This window comes from Megachile rotundata, chromosome 16, assembly GCF_050947335.1.
Source record: "Megachile rotundata isolate GNS110a chromosome 16, iyMegRotu1, whole genome shotgun sequence".
Classification (NCBI taxonomy): Eukaryota; Metazoa; Arthropoda; class Insecta; order Hymenoptera; family Megachilidae; genus Megachile; species Megachile rotundata.
In genome coordinates this window covers 3,449,270-3,462,535 of record NC_134998.1, presented here as the reverse complement: position 1 = coordinate 3,462,535, position 13,266 = coordinate 3,449,270, and the positions used below count along the sequence as shown (strand labels likewise).

Sequence of the window (13,266 nt, the reverse complement as noted above, 5' to 3'; positions counted from 1 at the left end):
TTGACTTGCTCATGCGAGCCTTTTTCGGTCGAGGAGAGCCGCTTGTGTGCCACTCAGCACTTTGCATTTTTGACTCCGGATCGTATTCAAAAATCCATGTTTCGTCACCGGTAATCACTCTGTCTAAAAGATTTGAATCCCTCTCCAAACATTCTAAAAGTTCACGAGAAATCGTCACACGGCGTTCTTTCTGTTGCTCTGTTAAAACCTTCGGAACCAATTTAGCGCACACTTTTCGCATTTGCAAATCCTCGGTTACGATAGAATGAATAGTGGATTTCGTTATATTTAATTCCTGTGCAATTAAACGAATGCTTAAACGGCGATCGGAATTCAAAATTTCCCGCACTTTGTCGACATTCGTATTGGATCGGGACGACGACGGTCATCCAACGCGTTGCTCGTCTTCAACGTCTTCACGGCCATCTTTGAAATTTTTGTGCCACTCAAAAACACTCGTTCTGGACATGGAATCATCCTTGTAGGCCTGACGAATCATATTAAATGTCTCCGTAGCAGATTTATTTAGCTTAACGCAAAATTTAATCGCACAACGCTGCTCGATGTTTCGTTGCATTTTGATTCTCGACGCGAACGTTAAATACGCTTCCACTTCAAGCACGATATAAACGAAACAAATGGTAGAAAACAAATGAACCTAGATTTTTATTATACATAACAACTTTCCGCATCGATCTAGCTAATAGAGATTGCTCCCTGACCTACCAAACTAGCAGAAAAAAATCAGTCCGGATACTTATTGGACAAACCCTGTAATACTACTATTATATTATAGTATAATATATTACCTTATTCTGTGCTGATTGGCTGGTGTCCTCTAATAATTTAAAAACGAAGCCTCAAATCCCATTTTCGCACAGAGAAAAGTTTTTCAGAATCACCTCAGTTACCTCTTTCCACGAGTAACACGAATTGTGAGACCCCCTGTATAATACTATTAATCACTACATATAATATAATATTATCAGCTATTACATATAATGTAACATTAGCAACTACTATTATATTATAATATATTGCCCAGTGACAAACTGCCTCTACCAAAAAAAAAAACCCTCCCACAATAAAGACGAAAGTGCACAACTCGTCATTTGCCCCGACTCCGACACCCCAAGTTAAAATACAAGAAGGTCGAAAGAATGATATTGCATGAAGAAAAAAAGACGTGGAGTAGCCATTAAAAGAAAGGGAGACACAAAGAAAGGCAAAAACATGGAACGAAACGTAAGCCGCTTACGCTAAACCACAGAAGAAATAAAAGGTGCCGCTAGCGAATTAAGAACGATATTTTAACGCTCGACTTAATTGCATTAAACCGGCACCGTCCCAAAGAACGAAGAGGAGAGAGCAGCGAGAGACAGAGAGAACGAGGGGTTGGATGGCCCGAGAAAGGGGATGTCTGTCAAGAAAAAAATAAGGAAACGGCGAAGGGGTGGTTGGCGCGAGGGTGAAAGCGTGAATGGAAGGGAAAGGGACGCGGGTCAACCTTCATGGTTGTTCTATTTCGCGATTGGATGTGCCACGGTAATACGTCGGATTTTCAAAGTGCTCCTTATTGCGCTGGTGCTGTACCCTTTGAGCCGAAACAAACAGAGTGCTCGGTTTTTTCGCGAAGTGGCTGCCGGGGGTGAGAGGGCTGCAACGGGAAGAAACGGATTATGTTTTAGATTCCAGCTGCTGGAGAAAAAGAGAAATGGCGGGGGTAAAAAGGAAAAAGAGGGAGTTCTCGAGACCACGCGAGGTATTCGGGGTAAAAGAGTTTTCTTGTACTGTTTCCACGGATTTTCGACCGAATGCGTTCGAGGCCTTTGTGCAAACAACGGATCAATGAAATATGGCCCCGTTTGATGTTTTCGATGAACGGAATAACGCGGGAAGAGTGTGGCCTGTTATAGGTTTTTATGCTAAAAAGTGGAGTTTCAAAGGATGCCAAAATTGATTATGCATTTTCTTTGAGTAACGGGCTGCATTTAATGGAACCTATTAATATTGTTTAGCGAAAATTAACCCTTTGGTGGACTTGTTTTAAGAACATTCTTTTGAACGATCATAAGTTATAAATAGGGTTGTTTGAGAAATTTTGGGAATATTTTATTCTTAATATTTTAAAAGTAGCCTAAGTCTACTTGTGTCTAAATTCAGATATTTAAGAGTGTTTCAATGAAATTAAAAATTCTGAATTTCTTAAATATTAAAACAAAAAACGAAATACATAAAAAAACGAAATACATAAAAAAACGAAAAATGCTAATTAATGCTACGAAGAAACTAAACAAAATTTTTAAAAAAGTCAAAAAGTTTCAAATTAGAAAAATTTATATTATTCTTAAATTCAACAACTTCATCAATACTTGCAATAATAGCACAAAATTTCAGTAGTATAATTTTAGGAATGAATAACACAAAAAATAAAAGAATCACATTCCACTTTATTTTCCTCCGTCGAAGAATTACAATTGCACCTCATTACAATATCTCAAAATCTACGCTGCCATATGAAATATTTTCTTATGCTTCTCCAACATAACAGGTCCCTTAAAATACTTGTGACAAAGCTCGCACGAGAAGCGGTACTTATTATCGTGATACTTTAAATGCTTATTCAATAAATCCTTCCTCGCAAAAGTCTTCTCGCAATAGGTACAAGAGAACTTGTCCGGATTCACATGAAAAGCGTTGTGTCTGGTCAAATTATCTAATCTAGTATACTTCTTCGTACAAATATCACAGGTGAACTTGCTCCTCTCCGAGTGACACCTCTGATGATACCTCAGGTACCGTTTTTGCGCGAAAGTTTTCTTGCAGGCGCAACAAACCACTTGATTCGATTCGTCCTTCTTCACGTCCATGTGGTCAGCTAACTCGTCTCCGTTCACGAACTCTTGTTTGCAAAATTGACACACGTACCTTTTCGTCTGCTTGTGTTTCTGTATGTTTTCCAGAAAGGTCGGATCTGTCATGATTTTGTAGAGGAACGTGTCCTTTAATTTCTCGGATTCGACTGTGGTTGAATCCTCTAAACAATCCTTTTTGCATAAATTCACTGCTTCGGTTGGTTGATCTTCGTCGCTCGACCCATTCAGCTTGTCTTCGCAGGAATTTGATTGCTTTGTGCAGGAACAGGTCAATGTACAAGAGTTGGTTATGTTCGCGTTTGGTATTAACGTCTGAAAAAAATTGATTTATTGAAATTTAGATTTTTGGTGAATTTTTGACTTATGTGTGTGTTGATTTTGATGAAGATTTTTTATGTATTACATTTTTTATTCTTTGAAATGAGTCAAAATGATCTTGCAATTATATGAGGATTAAAGAGACCTAGAATTTTTTCTAAAAACTTAAATCTCTAAATAAAGCTTGTAATGAAACATTAATATAAAAACTTTTGAAATAAAATAAAATTGTATTAGATTATTTGTTTAAGTTTGATTTACAATTCTGTAAAGAGATGCAGTCATGAACTTACAATTAGTAATTTAATAACTTTGTTGCTTGGATATTGTTATTTATAGCAATGCTGTATTTATGTGTGTGAATGAATTATTAAAAAAATTTACATTATTATTGTCGCAGCTGTTCTCCTCTTCTAAGGGCGATGATGAGTACTCACAACTCGATGGACCAGCTATCGAGGTTGAAGATTCATTTTCTGGTGATTCACTCTATAAAAATAAATTATGGTAACTTAATAAATAATATTGAAAATACTTCTGTACTACGTAAAAATATCATATACATGTACAATACGTTGTTTTAAAGATAATAAAATTGGTAAGTATGACAAGATTACCTAAAAAATAATCTATCAATTTTATTAAAATATTTAAACTGTACAGGTTATTTGCGTCTACATATGTTATCCACGTTATTTTCTGAATTTTCATATGTTAAAATAGAATTTACTGCATTTTAAGAGAAATGTAGAGGTATTTTAAATGTTTAAATATTGATTGATTATATGGGCCTCGACTGCTATGATGGCGCAAAAATGTTTAAATAGAATTTACTTGTTTTTAGGAAAAACATATGGGTACAAATTTTAAATGTTCCTTGTTTTGATTCGATGACAACTGATCTTATTAAAAAATTCAAAACATTACAGGTGAGTTACTACGTCATGTTGTGAATGGCAGCATGGTAGGTTATAGTAAACAATTCCAAACCGATCACCGAGTATCGATATTTTGAAGGTCCACCATCTCTTTCGCTCTCACTCGTTTTCGTACTTGTTTGTTTCTGATCAACTGATTACTATACAAACATTTCATTTACAACAGTATATCGTAATAAATGGAGATCTTGATGTCTTAAAATTATTTTTGTACAACTAGGAGACTTTTGAAATTTAAAGTAGAAGTAGAGAAAGTAGAAAAAGTCTATATTATTTATTATATTATATAATATAAATTATTATATTAAGTGTATATAGAAATTATTACATAAAGATAAACTTTTATATCAAGCTTAATAATAATTAAAATAACGCTATTTTTAAATAACAGATACAAATATAATTTAAAGATAAATTATTATATTAAGTATATAGATAAATCATTAAATATAAATAAATATCAAGTATAGAAATAATTAAAATGAGAAAGTTCTGTTTAAACAAAGATTATAATTCTCATTTACTGCTAAATTGTTACGTTAAATAAATTATTATCTTTAAGTAAATTATGAAACATAGTGAAAGTATTGAGTACAAAAATGCAATTACTACCAGAAACATAAAAATCAAGAACGTGAATAAAATTAAAATTAAAATTAAAATTAAAAATGTTAATGATCCAAAATTTCTGTGATAGTGGTCTAATGGTATAAATGAAATAATGTAAAATTATTGGTTTAATTTGACTGACCCATCACTATTTACATTTTTATGAGCCGTCACTATTTATGTGATCCATGGTGTCATTCACAATTTCCATACTAGAAAAAATCATACCTTGCGTTTCATCGACATATCCAGCGCCTCCTGGCAATAGTTCAACGTCTCGTCCTCCTTTTCCTCATTCTCAACAGGATTATCTAACCGATTCTCATTCAAACTGTCACTCTTACAGTTATTTGACTTAACCGATACATCAACATCCTCTAACGCTACTTTTCGTTTATCGTTCGAAAAAGATTCACTCGATTCGAGTACTGGATCTCCATCTTTGTTACTCTGAATTATTCTCTGCCTGGGCGCTGTTTTCACTCTCATTTTGGGTCGTAAGATTAACCTAAAAATATGAAGAAACTTGTTGACTGACACTAATTTTATTACATGATAAAACATTTCGCATTGAGAAATTAAATGTTTCGACTAAATTTTGTTAAATTGATGTCAGTATAAACTTGTAGCTTCTGCATTTACGTTATTTATTACAATTTAATAAAATTAATACAATTACGTTCAATCTTTCACTATATTTTTAATATCTTATTAACTACATTTATTGAATAATTTAAATCATTTTTAAATGAAAAATTACTGGTGTTGAATTCACTTGCTATTTTTGAAAGAATTGTACAAGATTTATGATACATATGTATGTTACATTATGTTTATAATAAAATACACTACATTTCATTTCATATCAAAATTCTTCAATTCTTCAAAAATTTTTCACAATTTCAACTTAAAGTAAACATTTATTAGTAAATAATAAAATTCTCTAATTTAAAGTAAATAAATAATAATAAAATTCTTCCAGCTAAAGTGAAGATTCTTCAATAAATAAAAACAGACTTCTTTGACTTAATGAAATATGTGATTGTAATTTTTTATATTTGAACTTAAAGAAACAGGGGTGACAAGTGGTGGAAATCTCCCTTCCTCTTTTAAACAGAATTCATATTACTGTAAACAGTATATCAACATGTTAAATTTTAACACTTTAATATTCCTTTATTTTAATAAATTATTTAATCGCATAGCAATAACTTACAAATTCCGTAAAAGTAGATTTAGAAATGAATTTTTGCACATTTTAATCCTTCTATTAAATCTGCCTTCCAAGTACAAAACATAGAAGATCAGAACATTTATATTGAATACAACAATCACTTATATGAATGAAGCCTAATTGTTTACAATAGAATATTCTATTCAGAAGCGAACACCAAAAAAATGATTCGTCCAAGTGTCAAAATTAAAAACTACATTAAATTTTAACATTTCGCATTTAAGGTAAAACAAATTACTGTTTCACATAATAATTATTATATACAAAAATAACTAATATGAATTCTAAACTTCTGTAACAAAAATTGTAAATTATACATAAAATATAAATTTTAAATTATATAAAGATATATTTATATATATTCTATTTGTGTATCCGATTTTTCGGAATGATAAATAAACAAAAGCAGAAAACTGTACTTACGCTATCAAACACTGTACGCAACACTCGCGAGCGTTATTTAACAATTACGTACCTTGCCTTTATGAATATACATTCGAGTAACTGAATTTTCGACACAAGGATCGAGAATTAACGTTAATATCGAAGATGTTCGAAGCAGCGATACATGTTTCACAACGAGTCGATTCTAACTGAGAAGAAACGGTGTTTGGTCGACCTCGAGGCGACTTTGCCCGTCGAGCACAACAAAGGGCGGCTGGCGGAGTCGCCATGAAGAAATACTAGTTTGCAAACACGAGAAACCGATTGTAACCTTATTCATTCCAGAAGACTATCGATGGAATATAGAGGTCTCTATTTCCACTGTATTTGAATTTCCCGTACGCGGAAATCAAATTCAAAAGTACAAGAAATCAATTAATTTTTAATATTAATTTTCATAATTTTTAATTAATTTGAATTAATTTTGTTTGGTTCAATTTATGTGAATTAATTTCGGTTGAATTTATATAAACTAATTTCACATAAGATGGTAATTTAAATAATTTCTAATTTTGGTGGAAAAAATATGTCACTAGTTTAAATAATTAGTTGAATATAATTTTAACAACTCTGTAAAGTTCTTAAAATTTTTAAATCTCGAGTTTTCAAATTTAAAAATCTCCACATTCTTCAATTTTTGAATTTCCAATTTTAACTTAATTTTTCTTAAATCCCAAATTTCTGAATTTCTGTCCCCAAAATTTTTATGGTCATTAATTTTTAAATTCTCAAAATTTCAAATTTTTATATTTCTAAATTTTCGAATTTCAAGTATTTAAATTTCTAAATTCCTACATTTTTGAATTACAATTTTTTTCCATTTTCAAATTACATATTTTGATATTTTTAAATTGTCTAATTCCTTAGTTTCTTTTATTTCTAAATTTTCACGCACTTAAATTCTTAAATGTTCTAAATCTTGAAATTTTTGAATTTACAAATTGCTACACTTCTAAATTTCTGTACTTGGAAGTTTCTAAATTTCCAAAAGAATCACTCTAAACTTGTGGGGCTCTAAAATAATTCTAAAAATAATTCTAAAATAATTCTAAAATAATTCCAAAGTAATTCTAAAATACATTTATAAAATTATACAATTCCCCTTACATAAATACCTAAATTCCAAAAATTCAATATATTCAAATCCCCAAATCTCCAAATTCAAACTTCAAAACCTACAGACACCCCTATACCGAAACTAACACATTTAACCAACATCTCCTAAACTTCCCAAATAAAAATTCCGCACACCAAACAAAAATATCCATCCTTCCCAACAATACCAAATTAAAAATGCAACTTAACAAAAATGTCTACTACCTAACGACAGCAACTTGAAAATCCACGTCATAATTTACCTAATTTCCCCATCGATCTGTCCATAATTACCGGCAGCTCCACCTAACAATAACAATTCGAAACGAAGCGATAATCCCATAAAGGATACAAAGAAAGTATCAACCAGATGCGAAATAAAGAGAGAATAGGGAGGAGGGACAGTCAGACAGACAGGCAGACAGTCAGTCAGAAGAGGCAGCGGAAGAAGAGCAAGGATGGGGTGGGAGATGGGGTCAAGCATAAAATTGGCAAAAAAAGCCTCGATGTTTGGTAGAATGTTTCGTGTCCCCTCCCTGCACGTCCCAGTCGTTAATACGGCATAAGGAGGAAGCAGGGTTAAGCGAGGGTGAAGCGAGGATTTTTAATTGTAGTTCAGCCGGTTATAACCCCCCGACCCGCCCCCGACCCGGCCCGACCCGGTGTATTGTCATACCGGGAGCGGCGCTTTTCTTTATTTCCCCAGTGGCTGGATGAGGTTATACATTTTTTTAACTACGGCAATGCCTCCGTCTTCTTATTAGCAAAGCTAATTGGAAATACAAATGGTTATTCACGGTAAGAAGGAAGCCTTGAAGACCGACTGGCTGCCGAGTACCGATGGAGGGCTGCGAGGGATAAGGGGGTGGTAAAAAGGGGTGGTGGTATATTTCTGTTCGCGTATTAAGCTTGTATTTGCCCCGGATAATTAGGACTTTTTTCCCGACCAATTCGGATGAATAATTGATTTTGCTGCAGCCTGCCGCTTCTGGACCTCGTCGAATGACAATCACCCGAAGAAAAATACGAATCCTTCGGGATGAAATATTCACCGGAAGACGGGGAGGGTAACTCGAGGTACCATCTGGCTTATCGTTCGATCAAGATGGATTTCGTGGAAAAATTCAGTGAGCACGATGAATCTTTAACCCCTTCGCGTACTTTCGTGTGTTTAACTCGCGACGAACTCATGACGCAAATATGATAAATCTTATTTGAATCTTTAATATGATTGCAGGTACTGTACGAGTACACTGCAACGAAGTTTTTGATGAATAAATTATAATTTTTCCACAAAGGTATACATGTACATTAACTTTCACAATTTATTTTTTTCGAAAATTCAAAAAATATGTAATTTCCAAATGTTTCCAATACCGTGTACTAGTGCAAAGAGCTCCCATGGTGCCTAAATATGGCGTTACCTTTTATTTACATGTACTGTACTTTTGTAGAATTTACTCTTATAAAACGTGGGAAGGTAAAAAATGCCAATCGAAACATATGAAGATTCAATTGAAACTGTGACTGAACCAGTAGAGTGAGACGCTATGGCGCTATGTAATCTACGACATTCGCGAAAGCCACTATAGTGGTCGTACAGAGGTGCTATCCGCGAAAGCCACTATGATGCTTAAGAGGCTAACGTTTGTCTCGGCTTTTGATCTTGAAAGTCAAGTTTTAGATTTTCATTGTTTGGATCACTCTTTGCGGAGATACGTTGATAAAGTTTGCTTTGCAAGACTTGATCATTTGTTTCTGTAATGGGTTTGTTTGAGTAGAGGGTTTTCTGGATTTTGTAATAGCTTCGATTTTCGAGAAAATTTCGAGATCAGACATTTTAATTTTTAAGAGTTTGATGTCTCTTTTGATTTCGTGTGATGTTTCGTGTCCCTTTCGTGTCACTTCTGGCCGACCTTCATGAAGCTTCATATAAATAAATTATGTGTAACTGTTATTTGTACTATGACGCACGATGACATTCGCGAAAGTCATTATAATGGCGCGTCGTCCCTAAGAGGTTAATACTGCTGAGGCTGCGACACATACATAACCTCACAATCAATTGAAAAATTCGATGAGTTTGTAGTTAATATTAATAATCACTACTGTTTCATTATATTTAACATTATAGATTTAGTTAAAATTCTTAATAAATATATTATTTTACAAGTAAAGATTTACAAACGTTTTAAGATGATGGGTAATGCTGTTAAAATTATTAATAAATAATTGATAAGTAGAAATTTGAACAGGTGTAAAAATTGTTACTAATATTGTTTAGATTTTTCATAAGTATTATTTCTACTATGAAGTAGTTAAATAGTACTTCATAGTATTTAACATAATATGTAAACTCTTAATAATCCTTGATAATTGTTTCAAAATTTTGAATAAATAAATTATTTGACAAGCGAAGATATGAACAAGTCTAAAGTTTATCACTGCAACTATTAAAATCTTAATTAAGTAAAATGTCTTGCAAGTAAACACACGTTTAAAAATACTGACTAAACTTGTCAAAATCCATCTTCAAATAAATTATTTCATAAGACTTGCAAATACTTAAAAATCGTAACCAAAAATACCGAAATACTTAATAAATAAATAAGTCGACACAGCAATCGCGAACGAACCAGCATACTAAAAGCGTCGAACTTAAAACAAAATTTCTATTTCACAGTTTGTCGTGAAACGGAAGTAACGAAGAGTGTCGGTCAAGCAGCCAATCTCCGCCGGAAGCCAGCCCTCTTATCGTCGAAGAAACGCCCGCGGGGATACGTAACTTTTTTTCATCAGCATTTTACGGTTATACTCGTGCATTAATAATGCACATGCTTAATATAAAAAAGAAGCCCACAAGTCTCCGTCTAATAAACTGGAAGAATGCTTTATAACCGACTGCGGTTTCGGGTCATGAAGAGAGAGAGGGAGAAAGAGAGAGTTTTGTGGGAAACCTGGGTAAAAGGGATGGTCGGAGCTTTCTTCTTTACGCCCATGAAACGACCAATCTCTCCAGGACGCGTCGAACAAAATTGGTCGAACTTCTTCAGTGAACCAACGGACAAATCGCTATGCAACGAAAACGTGAATTGTTACTTTGTTTTGATTTTAGGAATAAGGGCAAGAGGAGAGGTTTGAGAGGTTTGCTGTAAGGTGAAGAGATAGGTTTCCGAATTACTGGATTTTCAAATTTCTGGATGGCCAAATTACAAAATTTATAAATACCTGGATTTCAGAATAACTTGATTATCAAATTTCTAGATCCTTAAAATTCTAGATACGCAAATTCCGAAAGCTCTCAATTTCTGGAGACACAAATTACTAAATTACAAAATTTCCAAATTAAAATCTAAGATTCTTAGATTTTCATTTCCCTACACTCAGTAATTGTTAATTTTCAAATTTCTGGATTTCTCAAGTTCCTAGATTACTACATCCCTACATCCCTTAATTCCTAGAGTTCTAAATTCCTACATTCTCAAATTCGACATCTTCAAATTCTTAAATTTCCAAATTTCTAGATATCTAAATTCCTAAATCCTCAAATTCCTAGATTACCAAATTCCTATGTCCGCAATTGTCAATATCCCCAAATTCCTACATTTCCAATTTCCTTGATTCCCAAATTCCTATATCCCCTATTTCCAATATCCCCAAATTTCTAAATTTCCAAATTTCTAGATTCCCAAATTCATAAGTCCCCAAATTCCTAAATTCTCAATTTTCTAGATTTCCAAATCTCTAAATTTACAAATTGCTAATTTTCCAAATTCTTAAATTTCCAAATTCTTAGATCTCCAAATCCCTAATATCCCAAATACATAAACCCTAAAAGAATTCTTACAATTCGTATCCAAAATTCCTAGATTCACAAATTCCTTCATCTCCAAATTACTTGATTCTCAAACCTCTATTTTCTCAAGTCACTTAAGAAATTCCCTAATCAACCCCCTAAATCTCAAATATACAGTTCACTAATATAATCTGATCTAATTATTAATTTACTTAAATAATACATCGCATTTGCCAGTAATATCAAAAACGTTTTACAATCATTTTTACGTTACCTTATTTTATGTTACGTTTACAATAATTTTCAGTCAAATTCATTTCATTACTTTCAAATAATAAAACAGTAACAATTCGTCTCAAGACAGATATCCAAGCAAACGATGCAGATAGTACAATAACACACAACAGCAGAACGTTGCGAACGTGTGTCGTAGCTCGAGCAATATTCAAATGGCATCAATTTCTACGAAATTGCTTCCTATATCTGGCCGCAACCTGAATGCAAAGCCTTCCTTTCATTCCCTTCACGAAGAGGGAAGCAAACCATATTGGCAGATAGCTACATCGTTTTACAACCCCTTATCTGTTTAAGTCACGGCATCTATTCGCAGTTTCTCTCCTTCGAATCTACATCTTCGATAGCAACATCGATTCCCATACAGATCCCCCGTATGTGTTATACGTGTATAGGGAAACTGTAACGAGTGATAAAAAACGTATATGGGGCTGAGTTGCTGTTTATGCGCGATTTATTTTTGTTTTTCTCTCTGCTTTATTCTTACATTTAATTTGGTACATTCTATGAAACTGTTATTAAATTTTATGAAGTTATTTTGTAGTTTTAGATGAAATATATTTGTGGACTGTAGTTTATATTTTGTGGCAATGTAGGGTTTAGATTGCTCTTTGTAAGCAAATATTGTATCGAACTGCAATATTGGAAATTTTTATCATGTACAAGTATAAAATTAAAAATGTGAAGAAATAGTGTAAGAATTATGGTGGCAATTATTTTGATGTCTATTTAGACTTTTCTCCTTCAGACTGTTGTTAAAAATAGAAATCTGATTTTCAAGTTTTTAAATTTCCTAAATTATCAAATTTTCAGACTTTTTATATTCTAAAACTTTAAAATTCAAAAATCTTCAAATTACGGACTTCGTAAATTCACAATTATCAAGTCTTTAAAGTCTCAAATTGAAAAGCATATAATGTAAAGGCATCAATACCTGTTAAATCCTTCATTGTTAACTATTCTCACGTAACAATAATATCCTTGATTTTACATGATAATGTTCCTTAGTAAATTCGTGCAATGTTCAGCGAAGTATCATGACACCCAATATATCCCGGTGATTCCCTGTTCATCTGCTTATATTACACATACAATATCTGGATATCGAAGCCGGTTGATCCTGATAAGTTCTCTCTCCCTTGGCAGCGAGCCATACATCATACTTTCTTCTTTATTAAACTCATATTTTTCAAAAAGTCTCACCTCTCCGCTATCTGCCACACTCTCGCTTGCTAACTCGGAAATCAGCTGGCGGAGGGGGAGGACGAAAAAAAAAAAATTCATTTGACTCTCGAGGATAAGATGAATATGAAAATTGCCTGGCTAAAAATGATTTACATTCGAACGTCAGTGACGGTATAACACCGTCGGTGGTGACTGTCTTGTCATGAATAATTTATTCCACGGAGAAATGATAGAAAAATGTTTCGTTACTTCGCGATAAAAATCCCTTTTTCGCGCAGGAGCGTTTCGATGAAAGCTATTAATATCAACTGAACTATAGAAATTTTTCTCACTGTTTTCTCAAGTTTTCTTCACTGATTTCAATTTTTCGAAGCTTAGGTTTTAAATCAGAGTACGGAAAATTAGGCATTAAAAATCAAGGTTTTGTGGCGAATAAAATCACTGAATGTCACAATTTAAATATTATCTCATACTCTT

General features: G+C 33.0%; 1 protein-coding gene across 2 annotated transcripts; it reads right to left on the bottom strand.

The window, feature by feature from the left end:
* Nucleotides 1-2,430: 2,430 nt before the first annotated feature.
* On the bottom strand, nt 2,431-6,622 carry LOC100876468 (uncharacterized). 2 transcript variants are annotated; one of them, XM_076541204.1, is made up of 4 exons: nt 6,399-6,622; nt 4,970-5,249; nt 3,579-3,683; nt 2,431-3,188 (listed from the first exon to the last, which is right to left on the bottom strand). In XM_076541204.1, the coding sequence occupies exons 2-4, from the start codon at nt 5,228-5,230 to the stop codon at nt 2,505-2,507; spliced, it is 1,050 nt and encodes a 349-aa protein (XP_076397319.1). In that variant the 5' UTR covers nt 5,231-5,249; nt 6,399-6,622; the 3' UTR covers nt 2,431-2,504. The 2 variants fall into 2 exon arrangements, with proteins under 2 accessions (XP_076397319.1, XP_076397317.1); XM_076541202.1 differs by having other exon boundaries at nt 6,451-6,619.
* Between the last annotated feature and the right edge of the window lie 6,644 nt (nt 6,623-13,266).

Bases quoted from the DNA above. Each gene is read 5' to 3' on its own strand.
- LOC100876468 (XM_076541204.1), bottom strand. From the start codon at position 5,230: ATGAGAGTGAAAACAGCGCCCAGGCAGAGAATAATTCAGAGTAACAAA. The intron at 3,684-4,969 runs GTATGATTTTTT...TTATTTTTATAG, and splicing joins ATATGTCGATGAAACGCAAG to AGTGAATCACCAGAAAATGA. The intron at 3,189-3,578 runs GTAAATTTTTTT...AATTTTTTTCAG, and splicing joins ACAGCTGCGACAATAATAAT to ACGTTAATACCAAACGCGAA.